Below are 23,058 nucleotides of genomic sequence, written 5' to 3'. Positions count from 1 at the left end.
CTAGTCCCATCCCTATAGGTTGATGTCTCTCCTGTGCTGAGAGTGGCCCCGCACTGCAGGTGGGATCTCAGCAGAGCAAAGCAGAGGAACAGTATCCCTTCCCACCACCTGCTGCCCACGATGCTGGGAATTAGCCCAAAACACAGTTGGGTCTGGGCTGTAAGCATACATGAGAGTTTAATACGTCTCTGTTGGATGAGGTGGAGTCAGCCGACACAAAGACTGAAGAGCATCTAGCAAAACCATGGGTGAACTTCAGATTTCAACTCTGAGATGCAACAAGCAGAACTAGGACAGCAGAAGTGAAAACATTAAGAACAAAGCCACAGTGGCAAACTATCCTGAAGCCATTTCTCTTTGCCACAGCACAGAAGGTATCAGTACCACCGAAATATTTTTCCTCCACAGATGTGCTTTCAGCAAAGTATTTCTCTGGGTAAAGGCTCTCCCTGCTCCCCTCCTCCTTCCATCCCCAACCACAAAGCACAGCTACACAGAAGTACTGAAGTGCCAAAAGCAAAGGATTAGCGTAGGCATAGAAAGAGCCAGGGTTTTTTCAACTCTAGGAGTTAATAAAGAAAAGAACAATGAACGGACATTACAGTAATTGCACTAAAAACCCATTTACTGCTACAGAACACAAAACAAACCTCTACTAAACCTCACTCATTAATCTGCACCCATTAGAAAACTGAGCAGTGCAACACTAAAAGAATTAGAGGTGACAGAAGGGGAAAAAAGGGAAAAGCAAACAAAAGTAACATAAGCATGCACTGAAAGAGCTTCCCTCTGACTGTATGAAAGCTGAGATACCTTAAGACACCATTAAAACGTTAGAGTAATATTCCCTGGAATTGCTTTGCATTAAAAGCTGTATTAATCACTCCACATTAAAGAAAGCAAACTACATTTTAACACATTATCACTTTTACTTTATGCTGTCTTTAAAAATATCTCCAAAATCATAATTGTGCTTCTTCCTTAAAAGCAGGGTGAAACAGAGGTGGAAGCAAAGTGTCTTGCAAACTCTCTAGTATGGGAAAAAAAACCTGAAAGTTTTCCTGCTGTTCTGTTTAAAAGAGGCTGCTTTCAGTAGTAGTGAGACTCTTTAATCCTGTTACTTACCCAAATTTTCAATTATTACAGCTGAGGCTAAATCAAGAAGGAAAAAGCAACAAGCCATGTACAGGTCAGGAGTTGTACTTAAGATTTGTAAAAGACTGTTATTTTATGTGTGTATTAAGTGAGGGTAGTTCTTCCTTCCTTAAAGTCACCTTGTGTTTTGCCATTCCTGATCTCACCAAGCTTGATTCATGGTTCTCTCTCAATATTCTAGTTATTCTGTCATCCAAAGAGTCACAAAGGATTCATTTCTGAGAGGAGAAGCCTGAAGAATTGAACAGTCACTACTAAGCTAATGAAGAAAATACAGCTCAGTTCCTCCTTCCCAGTAACACACTACATCTTACTGATGATCCATGAACATGACTTGTCTCAGGTCTCTCTCCAGCAGGACCAGATTAAATCCAGCAAGACTAAGCACATAGTAAGGAGTTTCTAGTTTTTTATTCAAGGGAAGAAAATTGCTTTCCCCTCTGCTCCACCTGAAACACATCTCACCTCACGTGGAAACTGGATTCCTACACAAGCCCAGAAGCACTGCTTCTGCTCCAGGAACTACATCGAACATCAACTGAGGGAGAGAGAATCCTGAACCTGGATCCTGGCACCCTCAAAACAAAATCCCTGCAATGACAGCTTGCCTTCCCTCTTCCAAAATGAGCAGCAGGACACTCAAGAGACCAATAAATGCACACAGGAATATTCTGCACTTAGAGGAGACCCTAAGCACAGGTGCAACACCAAATGTTGGCTGAGTGAAGCTTAGAAACAGTGAAGGGCCACCCATGCCTCTATAAACATAACTAGACAAGTCAGGTTTTGTAACAGATGGCAACACAGGGGAGCAATATGTTTTGCAACACATCTGGTGTCTTATCACTACACAACATGCATTAATAAGCTGAGGAAACTTCACACATCCAGAGCAATGCCCAAACTTCAATCAGAAGCGCAGCCGCCCTGTTGCTGAATCTTGCAAGAAGAGCTGAGGTAGGTCAGAACAAGATGCACACTTGTCCTTCCTGCAATAATCAAAAGAGTAATAACATTAAAGAGATACAGGCCTCCAGGAGAGTGCCAGAGCACCTTGCCTGTGAAGAATGGCTGACAGAGTTGGAATTCTTCAGCCTGGAGAAGAGAAGGTTCGAGGAAGCCCTTATCTTCCAGTATTTGAAGGGGACTACCAGACAGCTCCAGAGGACTTTCATACAAAGGCATGTAGTGACAGAATGAGAAGTGAAGGCTTCAAAAAAGCAGCAGCTGGATTTAGACTAGACATCAGCAAGAAATTCTTCCCTATGAGGGTGGTGAGGCAGTGGAACAGGTTGCCCAGAGAAACTGTGGAGGTGCCAAACCTGGAAGTGTTCAAAGCTAGGTTGGATGAGGCTTTGAGCAACCTGATCTAGCAGGAGGTGTCCCTACCATGGCATGGGGCTGGAACTTAAAGATTTCTATGAACCAAGTTCAGGTTCTCACTTTTCTTCCTCCCCCTCTTTTGAGCCAGATACTTTCTCTTTAGGGAGCTAACGAAGATAGAACACATAGAATAAACCAGGTTGGAAGAGACCTGCAAGATCATCGCATCCAACCTATCAACCAATCCAACCCACCTAAACAACTAAGCCATGGCACCAAGCACCCCATCAAATCTCCTCCTGAACACCTCCAATGATGGCGACTCCACCACCTCCCCCGGCAGCCCATTCCAATGGGCAATCACTCTCTGTATAGAACTTCTTTCTGATATCCAACCTAAACCTCCCCTGGTGCAGCCTGAGACTGTGTCCTCTTGTTCTGGTACTGGCTGCCTGGGAGAAGAGACCAACATCCGCCTGTCTACAACCTCCCTTCAGGGAGTTGTAGAGAGTAATAAGGGTCACCCCTGCGTCTCTTCTCCAGGCTAAGCAGCCCCAGCTCCCTCACCCTCTCCTCATAGGGCTTGTGTTCCAAACCCCTCACCAACTTCATTGCTCTTCTCTGGACTCGTTCCAGCAATGACAACTTATTCCTTTAACCAGCCTTCTCTCTCCTCCTTGCTACCTAATCTATATTCAGAGAACTTCAGCACTAAGTACTGAAAGTAAAAAGCTGAAACCAGTGTTTTAAGAAAAAAAATGATAGATATCCTTACCCTTATTGACTGTAATAGCATTAATGTGCCATAGTGCACAGCTAACAGGAAGCACAATCAAGAACATTCAAATTGATTTTTAATATTAAAAAGTCCATTAACTGAAACACATTGTGTGGAAGAAGTAATCATGCCAGCTCTTCACACTAGCTCCGGCAGAAGCAGGAGGCTGTTTTCTGTTTGTAAATCATCATCTAGAGGCAGATGTCTCAGCATCTGGCTTCTGGTAACGCAGAATCACAAAGCAAGTGAGTTTTGCCATTCCATTCAAGTTCCTACATTTCACTGCAGGACACTAAGAAGTGATGATTTGGCTCCTGCTATGGTGGGCCTACAGGCAACATCCTCAACGAGGGCAAAGACAGCATTTGACTACGTACTATGCTTACTAACGTGCCCCTGAAGAAAGGATTTCTGTGCTTTTAACTAACCAAAATTTAAGAGAGACCTGCAGTCTCTGCAAAATCTCAAAACCTTCAAGATGCATCAAGGTATCTGCTGATGTTGGGAAGGAAGGCAAAGAGTTAAACTGGAGGGGAGGAGGCACTAGTTCAGCTTACGGTCAGTGCTGGCAGAGCATCAAATGTGTATAAACTGATCATGAGTCAACATCAGGCCACAGCATTAGACAGAGGCTTCCCAAGAGATAAGTGACCAAAGCTGGCAGCACTGCAGCTCCACACCCATCGCTGGCTGATGTGCTTCCAGCTGCATGTCCTTCCCCTTGCACCCATGCTGCAGCCCACCTCATCCCTTAGCCAACAGTTGCAGGGAGTTCAGCTTGCTCACAACCTCAGCGATTTTTCTTACAGTAGCCCTGTAAAAAGCTCAGGGCAATCAGGGGAAAACAGCAATGACAGAGTAGTCAAGGCAGCAGAACACGGCCAAGCAGGGGACACCAACAGCATTAACTTCAACCAACATAAACTGCAGTCTTAGGAGAAGGTCACAAACAGAACAGTGCAGCTGAAAACTGTCCTGGCAAACCAGCAGGCACAGACATCCCCAAACACAACAAATTCAACCTAAAAACCATCTTATGAAAGGGAAATTGGTAACATGCACAGTCCAGGCAAATCCTTAAGCCCTTTCCAGTCCAATGCTCCAGGCTAAACACCAGCACAACTTAAGGTGAAGTCTGGATAGATAGCAACACTCAATCACTAATTGCCAGTTTGATGCTCAAGTAGGGCACATAGCTTCTCAAGTAATTGGAAGAAGCACCTCTTACAGAGAGTGGGTAGAAGACTAGACACAGATGGACACAGCCAGTTCCTCAGGACCTTCATCCTTCATGGGATGAAGCAGAACTATTATTCAGACTTCTGCTGCGGTTTTGGCCAAGCCAACAAGAATGAAGTCCAGTTACATATCAGAATACATAACAGAAGCAGTCCCCACTTCAGTCATCTTGAGTCCAGTTGAAGATTCTTGACACATCAGTCCCCTGTTTCTTGAAACTTTTTCCCTTGCCATTGCAGCAGGTCTCTAGTGCACCAACAAGTCTGCAAAGACAGTGTCTTTCACCAAGCATTTCCCTAGCAGTGAGCTCCATGTCACAGTCATATTTTAATAGTTCTTTCAATGCCTATAAAACTCCAGCTCAACACAATAAAACTGCTATCGCACTACAGCGGAAACACTTAGCCAAAAAATGGCCCCTGCAAGACACTCTTCGCTGCAGTATAGAGCTGATGATGCAGAGCAAAAAGCCTAAAGCAAGGGGGAAATGAGGTGATGGGAAGAAGTTTTCATTTCCTACTGTTCTTCCTCCACAGCATTTCTACAAGGGAAAACAAAAATCAAGATTCCTCCCCATTGCTCTCTCAGGAACACCTAGAGTCAGGAAGAGAGAAGGAGTTTTAGGCTTTTTTACACATCAAACCTTACTCCATTTATTTTTACTTGCCATCACCTTATTTGTCTCTCAGTCCTTCAAGCTGTCTCCAATAGCAAGAACTGCAGAGAAAGAGCAGAGACCCAAACAATCCCCGAGGAGCTTTTTCTGCTTTCTTAGAAATAACAGGTAAGTCTTCTCTCTGACTGCTAAGAGCCACAGTTTGATCCACTAACACCTCCTCCTTCCCACAGCAGCTAGGCTATTGCAGAAATTGGAAAGAGGTGACTTTTTTTCCTGAAGTCGCATCTTATACTGAAATTAAATGGGGAAAAACTGGAGCCATGGCACAGAGTCAAGCTGCACTGAATGCATTCAAAGATAAGAGTGGCATTTTGCAAAAAACAGGGAAAAATTGTTTTTCTCCAAACCAGTAAGAAATCACATGCCTCATGCTGCTTTCAGAGGAGAGGCAGAGTTGGCTCAGCAGCCAGCCTCAACAAAGAGGCACTGTCCAGCTCACTCCAGGCTACAGAGTTGGTTTCTCATCATTAGCCCTTCCATAGGCAATAGGGTTTCCTTAAAGCACTGTCACAAGGAGCTTATATCCCTACAAACTCCTAATTCCCACCAAAAGGGAATCCTTTGAACCCACTCTAAATCTGGTGTTCCTTCTGGGCTAAAAAAGCATATATACCTGATAGGTTATTACTACTCTTCAAAGAGCCAGCATCACATTTCACTCCCTGTGTAAATCAAATCTATAAACTTGTAGGAAAGAGGGGGGGGGGGGGGAAACAGTAGAAGACCACTCAAAAGTTCTGCTTATAGAGGTTGAATTCCACATTTTCTGCCATAGGAACCTAAATTTATAGTTGCAATACAGAATCACAGAATGGTGGAGGTTGGAAGGCACCTCTGGGAATCTACTCAACCCCCTCACTAAAGCAGGGTCACCCACAGCAGGTTGTTCAGGGTCACAATGTCAAGGTGAGTTTAGAGCCTCTCCAGAGAAGGAGACTCCTGGTCCAGTGCTCTAACACACTCACACCAAGAGGTTTTTCCTCATGAAGTAACTTTATCACAAGTTAATTTGATCACTCTAAAGCCTTTTCTAGCCTCATTAAAGTTGATCTAGCCCAATAATCTATCATAAATCAATGTGGGACATTTCCAGAAGAGAACTTTTGACAAGGAGCCATTAAGTTCTGTTCCACTAACCAATTGGCTTACCCATTGCTAGGGCACCCCTCAACACAGTGAAAGGGAACAACCACCTTCACAGCCACCACCCTTACTCCAAGCCTCACAACCACCCTCATTAATTTGGAATATCTCAAGACCATAACACCTCACTTTCTAAACATAACCATCTGAAAAGACCATGCTTTAAAAGCTGATGGTCCTGTACATTAACTCTAGTAGGGTATTTACAGAGCAGTAACTTCCTAACTTGCTGCTGCAAGCAAAAACTATTTTAATTATTCTTTCTTTCTCACATATTATCTTCCCAGCATTGTTTCAATCAGTCACTGAAAAGAGGTGAAGCATTAGTACACAGCACATGCACACTGGCAGCCCAGGGCAGCACCAGCCAAGAGGAGCCAGCAAGAGCCAGCTCCTGGCTAGAGAAGATCAACACTGTTTCTAGCACTGCCCTATGGGGAACACAGCTTCAAGAAAATAATTTCCCTGCAATGATTCCTAAAGCAACACAGAAAATACTAATTCTGCTCAAACACTTGCACTTGGCAAGCTCCAACTGGTAGCACAAGCTTGTGCTAAACTGGGCAGTTTATCTGTCCTCTACAAGCCCTTTCACAACAAAACATTTGTTTTCCCCAATGTAAAAATACTCCATTAGTCTAATAACCAGAAATTAATAGATTTATAGAATGGTTTGGGTTGGAAGGGACCTTAAAGATCATCTAGTTCCAACCTCCCTGACATGGGCAGAGAAACCTTCCCCTAGACCAGGTTGGTCAAAACCTCATCCAACCTGGCCTTGAACACCTCCAGGGAAGGGAATATTTCTTAACTATTCAACTCATTCAACCCTTCACCTGAAACAGCCTCAAATTGTACCAGTGGAGGTTTAGGTTGGACATTAGGAAGAGCTTCTTCACAAAAAAAGGTTGTCAAGCCCTGGAACAGGCTGTCCAGGGCAGCAGTGGAATCCCCATCCTGGAGGTATTTAAAAGACATGTAGATGTGGTGCTGAAGGACAAGGCTTAGGGTTAGTCTAGGCAGCGCTGAGTCAGCAATTGGTGATCTTAAAAGACCTTTTCCAACCAAAGCTATTCTGTGAGTACACAACAAACAGGCAGTTTGGGAAGGCATCTTGCATTGCTCAGCTGTGATACCAATGTAACAAACTAATGTTTGGAAGTTTTGTATCTTCATACAAGAACAGCTTCCAGATTAGGATACTGTGTTGCAGATAGTATCGCACCCAGATGGTAAAAGCATACACAGTGATCCCAATATTTCAGATACTCAAGCCCTAAAAGTATTAGGAGGAATTCTTCACAGAGAGAGTGATTGACCATAGGAATGGGCTGCCCGGGGAGGTGGTGCAGTCACCATCACTGGAGGTGTTCAGGAGGAGACTTGCTGGGGTGCTTGGTGCCATGGGTTAGTTGATTAGATGGTGTTGGATAATAGGTTGGACATGATGATCTCGAAGGTCTCTTCCAACCTGGTTTATTCTATTCTATTCAAGCTTCTTCCAGGGTCCAGCCAAGAACATGCTTGCCCTCATGTGCTGCAACTGCAGAAACCAGCAACTGCTGCATTTTGCCCAAATGCAGTTCCTATATTCAAAGAACAAATCTGAACCAGGCAGGCCACTCAGTCACTACAGTTCAGTAAATAAAAGCCTCTTTTGCAACAAAAAGTTATTGATTACAATCCACTGAATTGTTTCAAGAATATGTTCAAAAAGACAAAGCAGACACAACCTGAGCCCATGCAAAAAAAAAATCTAACAATGTGAATGGTACCATGAGTGAGTCATTCTCACAGCTCTCTGTTAAAATGTGCCTCTCCAGCTATATCAGAATAGAATTGCTCTGGTTGGAAAACACCTTTAAGGATCATGGAGCCCAACCATTATCTAACTCTACCAAGTCTGGTTCCCTCAGCTGCTCCTCATTAGACCTGTTCTCCAGACCCTGCACCAGCTGGGTTGCCCTTCTCTGGACTCACTCCACTACCTCCATGTCTTTCTTGTAGTATTCAGTACACTGGTATTTTTTAGGAATAAGAATTTCCACCCCACAGAGCTTGACATGCACTTTAGGCTCTCCTCAAATCAAATTCACAAGATGTTCTGGGTTCTAAGGCACCTTTGGAGATCGTCCAGTTAAATCCCCCCCGGTAAGGCAGGGTGACAGCAGGTTGCCCAGGATCACAATGTCCAGGCAGGTTTAGAATCTTTCCAGAGAAGATGACTCCACAACATCTCTGGGCAGCCTGTTCCAGGGCTGTATCACTCTCAAAAGAAAGAATTTTCTCCTCAAGTTCAGGTAGAATCTCCTGTATCATAATCTCCAGATTCAAGACTCAATTGCTTCTCAGGGTTTTTTTCCACAACTAAAACCCTGCCAGTGGGAAAAACTTGCCATTCTCTGGACAACAGCCACCAGCTCCCCACCAATGCTGCAGGCAGGATTACAAGGCAGCACCGGTTTCACAAAGGCTTTGTTATAATCACTTTAAGACATGCATGTGTGCTACCTCCATCCACATCTACCAGCATGATTCAGCAGGAGACCAAATCAGACTTAAAGTCCAAAGTTCAGTTCCCATAATCAGCATTTTAGACACATCAAGGCTTTCCAGCAGGCAATTCTGTATTAGGCAGCACTAAAATTCCCTCATCTGTCAGCACCATATCAGTCCTGAAGCTGTTCAGGACAGTAACACTTAAGTGACCCAATCTAATGTAGCTGCAGATGTCCCTCTCAGCCAGATAAATGTCTAAGGCTTCCTTTAATCTTTCTAGACTCCTAGTTACAGTGAAAGAATCCAGAACAAAACCAACAAATAAACAATGTATAATGTAATAAATACCAAAGGAATATTTGGCTCTCCATCAAAAGTTGAGGGTTGCTGTTTTGCCCCGCTTGACTTGCACATGATGGAAACTACCGCCTAAGAAATACCTCTGGGCCACAGAAATAGCTGTTCTCATCTCCAGCCACACAAGTAGTGAGCAAGAGCAACTCTTTTCTCATCAGGAGAGATCAGTCTCTGGGAAAGGGATATTTATCCACTACTTCACAGAATCCCAGCAGGGTGGGGGTTGGAAGGGACCTCTGGGGATCACCCAGTCCAAAACCCCTGCTAAAGCAGGGTCACCCGCAATAGGTGGGTTTGGAAGCTCTCCAGAGGAGACCTCACAACCTCTCTAGGCAGCCTGCTCCAGGGCTCTCTATTGCTCCTCAACTATAAACTTCCAAGACCCCCACTCACCTCTCTCAATGGATTACAGCACATGTCAAACAAGTAGGCTGCGTATGCACAAGATGCCAGGAAGAATCAGTCTCTTCTAGTAGAAAAAGGAAGCCAGAGGTACACATTCAGCCCAAGCCAGTGTGATGGAAGCAGAGACAAGCTCTCTTCACAAAACAGTCTAACCCTCTGCAGGGTTTCAGCTATTTCAAATGCAGAAAGGGGGTGTGAACCAACCAGGTGAACCCAATTGCCTTCATTCCCACAGATGCAATTACAATTTCATCCTACCAGGAGGGACTGGTAAGATAATCAGCTCCTGAGCAGCCCCACCTGGGAACTTTCCACACACCCAGATCATTACCTAGTGAGCTTGGTTTCTACTCAGCTTTACTATGCTGTAGGCACTCATATCTGGCCTGAGATATATTGTAGATGTGCCTATTCCAGTCCTGCTTCTCGGCCTGTCTCCTGCTGCTTCTAACCTCCTTCTGTGGATGGATTCTACACTTGGTCCATTCCAACCTCACAGCATCCTCACAGCAAAGAAACAATTCCTCATGTTTAGAGGGAGCTTTCTGGGTTCTCGTTTGTGTTCACTGCTCCTTGTCCTATTACTGGGCACCAGTGAAGAGTCTGGCCCCATCCTCTCAAGCCTTGTCCTTTAGCTATTGATCAGCATTGAGATCCCCTCTCAGTCTGCTCTTCTCCAGTCTAAACAGCCCCAGGTCTCTCAGCCTTTCCACCTCACAGAGATGCTTCAGTCTCCTCAGCATCTTTGTACCTCCACTGGGCTCTCTCCAGCACCTCCCTGTCTCTCTTGAACTGAGGAGCCCAGAACTGCACACAATTGTCCAGATGTGGCCTCACTGGGACAGAGTGGGACACTTCAATCCCTTCCAGTGCTTTATGTATGACTGACTTCATTTTATAAAGAGTCAGTGCAAGTCTCAATCTCAGTGGAATTCTGTAGAGTGCTGCCCATCCCCTGGGAAGTCTGAGAAAAAGGTTGTCTTCTTTAAGCCCAACTGTTAGTGAGCAGCATCAGAAAGGATACAAAAATAAAACGCAGAACAGACCTGACCAAGGTGACACAGAGGTGGAAGACAGACTGTCAACAGCTAGAGGCACTGCTGTGATGGGCTGTCAAGGAAGAAGGCAGAGTTAGCTACTGCCATACCAAAGACAAACCTTCTACAGAGTAACTCTGATGTGAAGTGAAAGCCCAGATGCCTCCAAAACAGGGATAAAAAAAGGCACAAACCACCAATTTTTAAATCAACTTACTAAAAAGACTACAGTAAAACCACTGTTCTGTTGACACTGCTCACCCTTTACACTGGAAACTTCAGAGGTAAACCCACAGAAGAAAAAAAATTACACCCACATCCACACAGGACACACGAATCTCAGATGGGCAGGAAAAATACTTTCAGGTCAGCTCCACCTAAGATTCTTGACCAAAGAAGCTTTAGGATGGCTATGGATTCATGGAGACAACCAACACCTACTAGTCACAATAAGAAAAAACAACAGGCAAGAGTCAGACTACAGCAGCAGGAGGTGGATGACAGCCCATATCTACAGCACTTGTCTTCTACCAGTGAGACCATTCAGCCTCCACATACTAAGTAATAGTCTGTTACTGGAGTGAGGACAGTAGTGCTCCTGGATTTTCTCTTTGCCCCAATTCTGTCTCCAAAAATCATGGAATCACAGAAAGGCAGGGGTTGGAAGGGACTTCCAGAGATCACCAGTCCAACCCCCCTGCAAGAGCAGAGTCACCTAGGGCAGGCCACATAGGAATGCATCCAGATGGGTCTTCAAAGTATCTAGAGAAGGAGACTCCACAGCCTCTCTGGGCAGCCTGTTCCAGTGCTCTCTCACCCTCACATGGAATAAAGTTTCCCTTACCTTCACGTGGAACCCCCTATGCTCCAGCTTGCACCTGTTGTCCCTTGCCCTACCACTGGACATCAATGAGAAGAGCCTGGCTCCAGCCTCCCAACACTTGCCCTTCGCATCTTTATATTCATTAACGAGGTCACCCCTCAGTCTGCTCCAAGCTGGAGACCCACAGTGCCATTGGCCTTCTTGTCCACAAGGGCACATAACCCATTAATACCTCCCCTTGTAACAAAAAGTCACAGGTCCTGTCATACCTCAGAAAGCCACAAGTCCACTTCCTACAAATAGCCTCCACTCCACTTTGAATCTTTTGCTTCCTGGTAATAAATTCAATTAATTTCTTTTTGTGGTACTTTCCTCTTTTCCAGCCCTTTGTGTCAGTTTTATGCAGTTCTGTAGGGACTGTGCTGTCTTCCACTGCCAACTCAACACAGAAAAGCCACAAAGTACCTTTACAAACTCAAATCACCACCACTAATATGAATTAACTTCATTAATTTACGGCATGCACGCTCACGTGTTCCCATCAACCTGGACGTCTCCTCCTCTGGAGGTGTTCAAGGCCAGGTCAGAAAAGGCCTTGAGCAAACTGGTCTAGTGGAAGATGTCCCTGCCCATGGCAGGGGGGTTGGAACTAGATGATATTTAAGGTCCCTTCCAACCCAAATCATTCTGTGATTCTATGAGTCTCCACAACACTTAAGGAGGGAATAAGCATGGGTTTGGTCACACCTGCATCTGCTCTCTTCTTCAGATTCGCACACCAACAAGAAGTCCACACGAGAGGTCCACGCAAGTCAAACGAGCTGAGGAATAAACCCTCTTCAGCTCTTCCTATTTATGTAAGCACTGTGCTTCTTACAGCCTTGATGCTTTTATTCATACACTCAAGATTTTGGGAGGATAACCTTGTATTCAGTTAAGTTTAAATCTTCCCATAGACTCTTATCTATAACTTTCCTGACCCGACTGACATGCTTAACCGTATCTCCACGTAATCACCAGAAGTGCAGTGCAGCCCCTCCTTTAGAAGACAGTATTTATAGGACATTCCAAGCCACTGCCTTGATAATCCATGGTCATTTCAGGGTCATGAATTTTTCATTGCAGTCATATGCACAGCAGATTTTTTTCTGAAAGCAAGCATCCTTTTAAATCATTCACCATCTGCATTAAGACTTGGAAACTCAAAATATCATCAGCTACTTCCATCTGGCTCGGCATTGAGATATTTCCTGTTCCAGGGTCTACTACAGGAATACTTTTCACATTACCAGTTGCTTTCCTTTCACTTCATTTCTGATACACTTTTTGCTACAGATACTACTACACACATCCTGCTGAAGCAGAAGCAGCTCCTCAGTAAAACCACCAAACTCCATTTACTGAACCACTCGCTACTGCCTTTTTTTTTCATCCTGCAGACCAACTGGCATCATTAGGAGGATGTTAAGGGCTAAAGCATCAGATGGGAGGCAGGCAGGCATGTTGCTGGAAACACAGGTAACAGCAGAGCTTTCCACGATCCTGCATCCCAGCCTGCTTTCAACAACTTCCTTCAGTCTCATGCAGGGACCACAGGCACCTTCAACACCCAAGTTTGTCATATTTCTTCTGAGTTTTTAACTAATCTTATTTCACACACAGAAATCAGGAAAGCTCTCCACTACCACAAGCACAGCTGAAAGCCCTCGTGTGTTAGATTTGGGCACAGTGTCATCAACTCCCTGTTTGGCATCTGTTGCCTCCTCCAGGGACCCACAGGCTATTCAGCTAAGTTCCCTAAACATGCATTATTTTATTACATTCAGCTTCAAACTGAGTGACATCAGTGCTTCCGTGCTTTGTTCTGAGAAGGCAGCAGGCAGAGCAAACAAATGACAAACTTCCAAAAGCTATCTGAATGCCTGAAGAGGCTCTCAGGCACTTCATGGTTTAGCCCATCTCAACAAATCCCAACCAAGTCTCCCCACTGTTATGTGTTGCCAAAGCTGCTCGGTAGCTGTGCTTCCAGGAAGCTCAGCCAGCAATCAGTTCAGAACTCACCATGTCAAGCTCACAGGTTCATATAATCACAGAATTTTGGGTGGAATGGACCTCTGGAGATCATCTAGTCCACTCCTGCTGCTAAAGCAGGGTCACCCAGAGCAGGTTGTCCGTGATCTCAATGTCCATGTGGGTTTGGAATCTCTCCAGAGAAAGACTCCACAACCTCTCTGGGCAGCCTGCTCCAGAGCTCCAGCACCCTCACAGCAAAGACTTTTTCTCAACTTCAGGTGGAACTTCCCCTGTTCCAGTTTGTGCCTATTGCCCCTTGCCCTGTCATGGGGCACACTGATAACAGTCTGGCACTATCCTCTTGAGACCCACCCTCTAGCTATAGATGAGCTTTGAGAAGATCCTCTCTCAGGCTGCTCTTCTCCACAATGCCACCAACAATGCCCTCAATACATGTGACTTCTGCTTTATCACAACACAGTCCCAAAAATCTCTGCACCTAGCTCAGCTTGGGACACACTTGAGCACGTTTGCAACTTTAATATTAATTTTTGTAGTAGAAATGTTTAAGCAACACAGCTACTACAGCACCAGAGACATACAGAGCAGTGTCTTAAGAAACAAGTGCAGATTATAAGATCATAGAATGGTTTGGGCTGGAAGAAACCTTAAAGATATCTAGGTCAAACCCCCTGCCATAGGCAGTGACACCTTCCACTAGACCAGGTTGCTCAAGGCCCCATCCAACCTGGCCTAAAACACTTCCAGGGAAGAGGCATCCACAACCTTCACGAGCACTTAATCCCATTTGTGTTTATAAAGTACACAGCAAATCCTGCCTGTCTTATTGGTATTTTCTACTGGGGAACAGACACTCTGCTGCTTCAACACCCTTTGGTGAAATCAGCCACCACAGGCTCCTGAAAACATCATAAAAAAGACTGTGCTAAAATAATATTAACAGTACTCTAAATGAAGCAGCAATGCTAGGGAACATCATTAAAAACCTCCAAAATAAAGATCATGGCCAAAAGTTACTTCAGTTGTTCAGCCTTTTGGTTATGTGTATGGATACATGATTATGCAGAATAGTTCTCAATGAAATTACTGCTGTTTTGTTACAAAGCTATATGGAGCAGAAAAGTATCTCCAGAGAGACTGCCTATTTTGCCAATGAAACTGAAATTCAGGGACTGCTCCTTGTGTTACATGAGGGGGGGTAAAAAAAAATAATCAGACTTCAGGCACAAATTACATCAACGTGGGAGGATATGTACTATAAATATATACATGTTTCCACAACTACAGCCTGAAAATGTAGATAAAAGTTTCAAAATTACAGGAATTATCTCTTTTTTTTTTGAACACTCTTTTGGTTTAGCTGGGACATATTTTCAGTTCTACCTCCAAGATAGAGAAGTAAAGCATTGCAGCAACTCATTAAGGAATTCATTAAAGCCCTATGAGGAGAGATTGAGGGAGCTGGGGTTGCTTAGCCTGGAGAGGAGGAGACTCAGGGGTGACCTTATTGCTCTCTACAACTACCTGAAGGGGGGTTGTAGTCAGGCAGAGGTTGGTCTCTTCTCCCAGGCAACCAGTACCAGAACAAGAGGACACAGTCTCAGGCTGCACCAGGGGAGGTTTAGGCTAGAGGTTAGGAGGAAGTTTTACACAGAGAGAGTGATTGCCCATTGGAATGGGCTGCCCGAAGAGGTGGTGGGGTCGCCGTCGCTGGGGTTGTTCAGAGCGAGGCTTGACAGGATGCTTGGTTGCATGGTTTAGTTGATTGGGTGGTGCTGGATGATAGGTTGGACATGATGATCTCAAAGGTCTCTTCCAACCTGGTTTATTCTATTCTATTCGATTCTATTAATTTCATTCTAGACAAGACTGTTGTCAGAATAGCCTTGGGATCCACCACTGGGCAGAAAACAGAATTAAAACTGCTTACCAAAAAGAAAAGGGAAAAAAAAAAAAGCTAAGTTTTCAGTGGTCCATTTCCCTGTCAAAGACCCCTGTATTTTATACAGACTGTGATTTGCCACCTCTTGGTGAGAGTTCCAAATCCGCAGCAAGTAGGAGAGCCAAGACTGACTTAACTGTCTGTTCTCCCAAGTTGCAGGTGACAAGATGAGAAGAAACAACCTCAAGGTGGGCCAGAGGAGTTTTAGGTTGGACATTAGGAACAATTTCTTGCCCAAAAGGGTCGCCAAGCCCTGGAACAGGCTGCCCAGGGAACTGGTGGAGTCAGCATCTGTGGAGGGATTTAAAAGCCATGCAGATGTGGTGCTGAGGGACAAGGTTTAGTGGTAACCTGACGGTGCCAGGTTAACGGTTGGACTCAGTGATCCCAAAGGTCTTTTCCAGCCTAAAGAACACCATGATTCTTTAACCTTCAGTAGAATAAACACTTTGAAACTGGATTAGCACTAGTTCTTCATTTGAGTTTCGGTTCCTTACTGTAAGTCAGCTTTCAGGCATTTGAAGTTGGACACATCTGCAGGTATTTGACAAGCCGTATTGGATTTCCGTCCTGAAGGACTGCTGAAGGATTAGAGAACAGGCATCCTGCATACGGTCTACAGCCAGTGCTGGACAAACTCCAGCAAAACACAAGTATTTAACATAAATTATTGCAACACTTATGCCTGCAGTTGCAAGCTGACAGAAAGGCTTCCTGGAGACGTTCTGCCTTTCAGTTTGCACCCAGTTTGACTTGAGGTTGCACCCAGTTTGCTTTCCCCTTCCCGGAAAGTTTGGCCTACGCAAAAAGGAAATTTCAATTATAACGCAAAGAAAGTCGTGCTAAATGTGCCAAACTGTCTAAAATTACTACCAGGGCACCTAAACCACTTACAGCAAGAGAGTCAATTAGAAAAACTACAAACTCAAAGGTACCACTTGTCATTCAGGTGGAATTTTGGAAATCATTACCAAAACAAAGATCTTAAATCAGGACCCTGTCCCACTGTCACTTCCATACTTGTGTAAGATGTGAAGTGTAAATTACCCCTCCAGTTATATTTTCTAGGAAGAGTATTAATTAATAGCTAATAAAACTCCAAAACTCATTAAAACTTACTTCTGCAGAGTTAAATCAGTGCCCTGTTCTACGCCTATAAGCTAGCTTATGTATTTCTGGTAAGTATTTCTGGTAAACTCCTGCACAAATGGGTTGAAGCTTGAGAATGGTAGACTTAGACTGGATATTAGTGAGAAATTCTTTACAGTAAGGGTGATGAGACACTGGAACAAGTTGCCCAGGGAGGTCATGGATGCCCCTTCCCTGGAGGAGTTCAAGGTTGGACAGGACCTTGAGCAACCTGGTCTAGTGGAAGGTGTCCCTGCCCATGGCAGGGGGTTGGAACTAGATAATTTTTAAGGTCCCTTCAACTTAAACTATTCTATGAATCTATGAATTGTTTCTCAGAGCAATTCCACCTTATAATGTTGTCACTGACCTGGACAAAAGCAAACAGGAATGCACTCTTACTCTTTATTCCTCTCCAATGTTGCCTGCAACAAGTGTTTATTGATGGAGAGCAATAGTGGCAGTTGTGTAAGCTGAGTGCAATCAAGCACATGCCCACCGTCAAGTTATGGTCCTTTACTTAGGAAGTACACTTCATCTACCAGTCCCTTACCTCTGCTTCATGTGATGCCAGGGACAGGGGAGCACAGAAATGCATCCCCTCAGCAAGCAGGAGAAAGGTATTGTAAGGGATCCCAAAACACAGCTCTAATTTGGGAGTACAGTAGTGTCTGTTGTCTCTAGGAGACTGGATTTACACCTGCTTCCTCAAAATGGTAACACAGTAGATTTATCAGCAAATATTGCATAGGCATTTTGACTCCATCAGTCTGGGATGAGTCAGAGCAGTCCTGCTGTCAGTGACAGCACAAAGGTAACTGCTCTGTCCTGTCAGACAGCTGCAAACCTACCCTCAATGTAGCATCACTAAAATTACTAAGGTACATCACTAAAATGCACCTTTTTCACTTCCCAAAATCATTCTCACCCCTACTTTAAGGCATAAGCAAGAATAGGGAAGTGATTGTGCCCCTGTACTCTCCTGTACCCTGGTGAGACCAAAGCTCTAATATTTGGCTCAGTTTTGGGGCACTCACTAGAGGAAAGGCACCGAGTTGCCAGAGCATGTCCAAAGAAGGGCAATAAAACTGGTTAAGGGTCTAGAGAATAGGTCTTATGAGGGGGTGGCTGAGGGAACGGGGTTTGTTTCATCTGGAGAAGAGGAGGCTGAAGGGAGACCTCATTGCTCTCTACATCACCTGAAAGGAGGTTAGAGTGTGGTGGGGTTCAGTCTCTTCTCCTTCGTATCAGGTGATAGAATGAGAGGAAATGGCCTCAAGCTGTACCAAGGAATGTTTAGGTTAAACACTAGGAAAAATTACTCAAAGAGTGGTCAGGCATTGGAACGGGCTGCCCAAGTAGGTGGTGGAGTCCCCATCCCTGAAGGTGTTAAAGAAACATGTGGATATGATATTCTAGGACATGTTTTAATGGCCACAGTGGTCTTACACAGACAGCTGGACACAATGATCTTGGAGATCTTTTCCCACTGAAACTGTTCTATGATGCTATGGTTCTATAAATATGCAAACACAAGATCATCAACTCTTAATATGCTAAAGCCTCCACAAGCATATCTCCACCACCACTCAGGGCAGCTGTGGACTATAAATCCTGGATTCCACTAAAGCCTTATATCTGCCCCAACCACCACAGCCCTCCTTCAAGCAGAAGCAAAGCAGCAATGTTCAGCCACATGAGTCCCTGGGCTTTCTGGAGTCCCATCTCCTCTTTTCAAAGAACCAGAATGAGAGCAAAACTCAGTTGCAAAACTTAAATATAATGACCTTTGTGTCACTGAATTTTCATAGCCCTCCTTTAGCAGTAAGTGTGTGTGTGTGTATATATATGCATACCTAAGTGGAAAATACTTAAATATACACCTTTTGAAAAGCTATCCCAATCTCAGAGAGGCCTTAAAATACCCTAACCTTGAAACATGGCCAACAAGTCCATCCTGTTTCAAAGTACCTGAAAGCCCTGTCATGACAGGCAACAAAAACTCACTAGTAACAAGGAAAAACAAAGCAACTGCCAACTGGTGTGGACTCACAGTAAAGTTGGCTTAGTTTGTGTGTTGATGTTCTGGTGGGCTGATTTTTGTTTGTTCTGTTTTCAAAACTGATGAACGTGCAGGCACACCCTAAACAATACAAAGCACATCTGAACCGCTTGCATGATGCTGGCTGCAGACCGAGAACCACAGACACCATCTCAAGTGCCTGAAGTACCTTGTCCACTTAGGGGAAAGCTTGAGCTCACCTTGATATACTATAGAAGTGCAACAATTCTAGTGACAGAAGTACAGGCTATGTTTAAAATGCTCATGTCCTTGACACATCCCTTATCTTTGATCTAATACACCCAATGATCATATGCTGTCCTGAAGTAGTAACACTCAGTCAAGCTCCCTGTACAGCCCTTTCCTCATCGAGGCTTTGAATTTACAAAGCTGTCAAGTCAGGAGAACCTTGTCTCCAAGGTAGAGCCTGTGCTGGCTTACTGATCACAGTAAGGGCATGAATATCCAGCCTGATCTAGTGGAAGGTGTCCCTACCCATGGTACCTTCCAACCCAAAATATTCTATGATTCCACGAAAGCTAACAGGATCTCACAGGCAGCGTAAGCCTTGAAGCCAGGAAGTTCTCCTTCTACATCTGACCATGTGCAGACAAGCACTATTGTTCTATTTCACCATTATAAAATTATAAATTAAATTATCACAGCAGTGCTCTAATTACTCCATACCCACACACATTTTAGATACAAAGGCACTTTCAATATAATCTGTCACAACCATAGTAGCACCAGTTAGTTCTACCTCTTACTGCACTATTAAGCTCAAAGGAAAAGGGTTGAATGACAGTAGAAGTTCAGAGGATTTGGAAGCTCCTAAAGCCACTTTATGCTATCTCAGACACGCTCTTCAGGCTCACAGACTTCCTAAAGCAGCTCATTACATCTCCACTCTGCTGATAGACACCAAAATTACAATTTTTGCATCACACTAAAAGCAGGAAATGCAAGACCGAACAGCCACAAGCCACAGCAGCCTTGCAACACCAAGGCTATAGGGCAGATACAAGCAGCTTCTGGGGTTCTCTGAAAGCCTCCAATGTCCCTAAGTGAGGAAGCTGTACACTCACATGGCTGTCTCAACATGACCATACCAGCTTGGGGAGAGAGATGAAATATAGAGCTAGGTGCTGAGACAAAGAAGGATACACAGCATCAGGAGAGGAGAAAAGCTGCTTCAAGTAAGCTGGTATTTTCTTGTTTCAGATTGGTCCCTATATGCTAACCTAATAACTATATTACCCCATTGTATCCACACCCATTCCTCATCCAACCTCCCTGCACGCCGAGCCCCAAATTCTCCCAGGAAGCAGAGCTTAGTCATGCTCACAACTGCCTGCTGAGATAATGCCTCTGCACTACACGGCAGTGCTCCTCATCTGAAGGCCCTAAGTTTAGCTGACATGTCCACTGGACATTTAGCATCACCTTCAAACCTCACCATGTAAGGTAGAGAGGGCTGAGCAGAAGTGCTTCTTAACACACCTATATCCTACTGCAGTTTCAAGAAAGATACAGTGCAATAATTTACTCCAACTGCACCACAGCCAACAAATCTTTGGGACTTGAGATATGAAGGAAGCTCAGCTGTGCAAAGGCTGTTAGTCAAGAGGAGTGGAAAAAATTATTTATTAAATATATACATGCATGTATCCTGCTGATCACACTATTGCTGATACAGGACAAGACACTGTTAGCCTTCTTGGCTAGTATCCTCACGTTTGCATGTTTAGTGCCTTGTCCATTTCTTCTTGGGACTTTCACTGCTGCATGTCAGTTTCACAAGTGGCAAGAAACGAAACACCAGCTGTCTTTAGTGTACAGAAGCACGCCCTTTTAAAAACATAAAGATCTGTAAAACATGTAACCAAACAAGAGGAAACCGAGCAACACCAAAATGAAGCTCTCTCCCAAAGCAGCATCTAACAGTGCAGCAGGAGCCAGCAAATCGCAACCTTCAATTAGCTCTCAATCCAGTTTTATCTCCACGCAACACTCAACTCATTTCAACTTTCACACCCTGCAGTTCAGCAGAGAAATGCCCCAATTTTTCTGAGGACCACCCATCTCAGCTAACTTGCAGGAAAAAAAGAAAATAAACTATCATAGAAAAACAAACATAGTATAAAACTGTAACAAACTTCTCTCCAGAGCAGTGGAAACAAACAAAACACACCAACTGAGCACAACCTTGTGCTTTTACGAACTGTGTAACAACTTTTTTTCCCCTTAAACTCCATCTAAGTCTAGTTCTCTAACTACACATAGAATTTCATACACTGGGTAACCAAATGTAGCTAATGACTATTTTTAAATATTCTGTTTATTCTACACTTCTTTTTCTCATCCTTTCCACATCACTTCCAAGACATCTACTCCTAGAAGGCCAGGTTTGGGGAATCACCTCTGCCCCAGTAATAAATACAAGTTCGTGTGGAAGAGGAACTTGCTTTCCAGTGTCACTGGTTTGTCATACCAATGTACACTGCATGACAGTTGTCATTCCAGTCTCTCAGAAATATCCTACCCATCACACACCACAAAGCAGATACCTGGAAAACTTAATTAGCATCTGCTACCTGTAGTAATTCTGCTTTCTTGTATTATACACGTGTTCTGCATCCTCAGCACTGAAATTACTCACAGTTCTCCCAGTGTAACCGGCCAGCTAGGATTTACTCGCAATTGAAAAGTCATGCCCTTGTTTTCTAGGGATGTACACAAAGACCTCAAAAGTTATTCCTCAAATTCACTTTGGCTTTGATTAGATGCAGAAACTCCCTCCTTCTTCCTCCTCACTTCGTTTATACAAGGCTTAGCTGTAGGTATATATAAAAAGCAAGTTGTTCTTCACATCTAGTAGAGTCCAAGAGCTGTGGTGGACACTGAACTTCTAAATTGAACAGTCAAGATTTATCATTTCCTTCCCAAGACAAACGGTCTCACTCATGCCAAATTTTCCTTTCAATAATGCCCCCCCAAAAGCTATACCAAAACGAAATATCCCTCGATTCAAAACACGCCCTCTCAGCACAACAGTGCCCCAAACCCACCGGACTCTGGTTCCGTTTAATTAGAGCAGGGACAATTAACTACCGGCAGAGAACAATCCCCCTCTGTTTGAGGGGGACGGAAGCAGCAGAGTACGAAATGGATCCCCGGACAGCAGCGCACAGGGGAAATCCCTCATCTGTATGAAAATCACACTCCCTGCAAAGCGAAGAGCCTTTTCCCTTGGTAGCCTTCAACCTCCCTATAAGGAGGGATACAGATGAGAGAGCACCGGGCATCATCTCCCTGGAGCAGGGTGGGCTTCCCACCGACCGTGCACAGCTCCCACCCAGGATCCTGAACTGGAAGCGTGTCCTGTTTAGCTGCCATCAGAGAGGGGAGAAAGAAATATAGTAGCACTAGGGAAGGAACGGGAAAAGAAGGGGGGGGGCGGGGGGAAACACGGTGTAGAGGAAAAAAATACAAAAGCAACTTTTTCAGCGTAGATGACTCAAGCAAAGGCTGCCCGGCGTTCCCAGACAACTCCTAAACTTTCCTTCGGTAGATCCCGGCCGGGCAGCTGCGGCTGAAGCCCCGCGGGGAGCGAAGCAGGCGAGGCGGGGCGGGAGGGGAGAGAAGGGGTTGCAGCCGGCGGAACGGAGCGGAGCGAACCCGGCCGGCCCCCCGAGCCCCGAGCCCCGGCCCCGTGGGTGGCCGAGTTGGTTTCGCGGGGCGGCGCGGAAGTGCCGGGCGCTGCTGCCCGGGGAAGCACAGCCCCGGAGAGTAGCGCTTCCCGAGAGCAGCTCCGGGAGAGCCGATGAGGGAGGGGGAGGCCCGCGGCTGGAGGGCTCTCCGCGGACGGCGCGGGCAGCCGGAGCGCAACAGGCGGGAAGGGGCCGGGAGGGTCCTCACCTACGCCGTATTTTTCCTCCCTTTTGGTGGGAACCCAGCGGGTCATGGCGCTGGGGAAAGGGGGAGCAGGGGCAGCCGGACCGGGCGGGGATGCGAGCCTACGCCGCCATTTTCCAACCGCGGGACGGGAAAAGTTTCTACCGACGGCGGAGTCATGTGGTGCGGGCGGAGCCAGCGGGCTGGCGGGGCCCCGGCCGGCCGCCCTGCCTCGGGGGAGGCGGGGGATGGTGGGTCGGTGAGCCCCGGTCACCGACGGGTGGAGTACCGTAAGCCCGCCGCAGCAGTCCGCCCGGCGCCTGTGTACGTTTGGACCGCGTCGTCCCGGCGCTGCTGAAAGGAAAACCCGGCCGGGTCCCATCGACTTTGCACACAAAGGAAAGCGGGGCAGGGTGGTGCCTCCCTGGCAGTCTCCCCAGTTCTGTCATTGTATTCCAGGTACACCTGACCGTACTTTACCGGGAAGTTTCTTTACCAGCTATGTATAAAGCAAATATAACTTCCTTCACTGCCACATTGCCAGTCAGCAGCAGCGGAAG

The 23,058-nt window shown here is 45.4% G+C and overlaps 1 protein-coding gene across 1 annotated transcript in view; it reads right to left on the bottom strand.

Moving 5' to 3' along the window:
* Positions 1-22,654, bottom strand: part of DOCK1 (dedicator of cytokinesis 1) — a 347,686-nt gene extending 325,032 nt beyond the window's left edge. Inside the window, exon 1 of the mRNA XM_054174763.1 lies at positions 22,523-22,654. Coding sequence (XP_054030738.1) covers positions 22,523-22,568 — 46 coding nt within the window. The 5' untranslated portion in view covers positions 22,569-22,654. The remainder of the gene's footprint in view (positions 1-22,522) is intronic.
* Between the last annotated feature and the right edge of the window lie 404 nt (positions 22,655-23,058).

Source organism: Dryobates pubescens, chromosome 30, assembly GCF_014839835.1.
Source record: "Dryobates pubescens isolate bDryPub1 chromosome 30, bDryPub1.pri, whole genome shotgun sequence".
In the NCBI taxonomy this organism is placed as follows: Eukaryota; Metazoa; Chordata; class Aves; order Piciformes; family Picidae; genus Dryobates; species Dryobates pubescens.
This window is presented reverse-complemented; position numbering and strand designations above follow the sequence as displayed.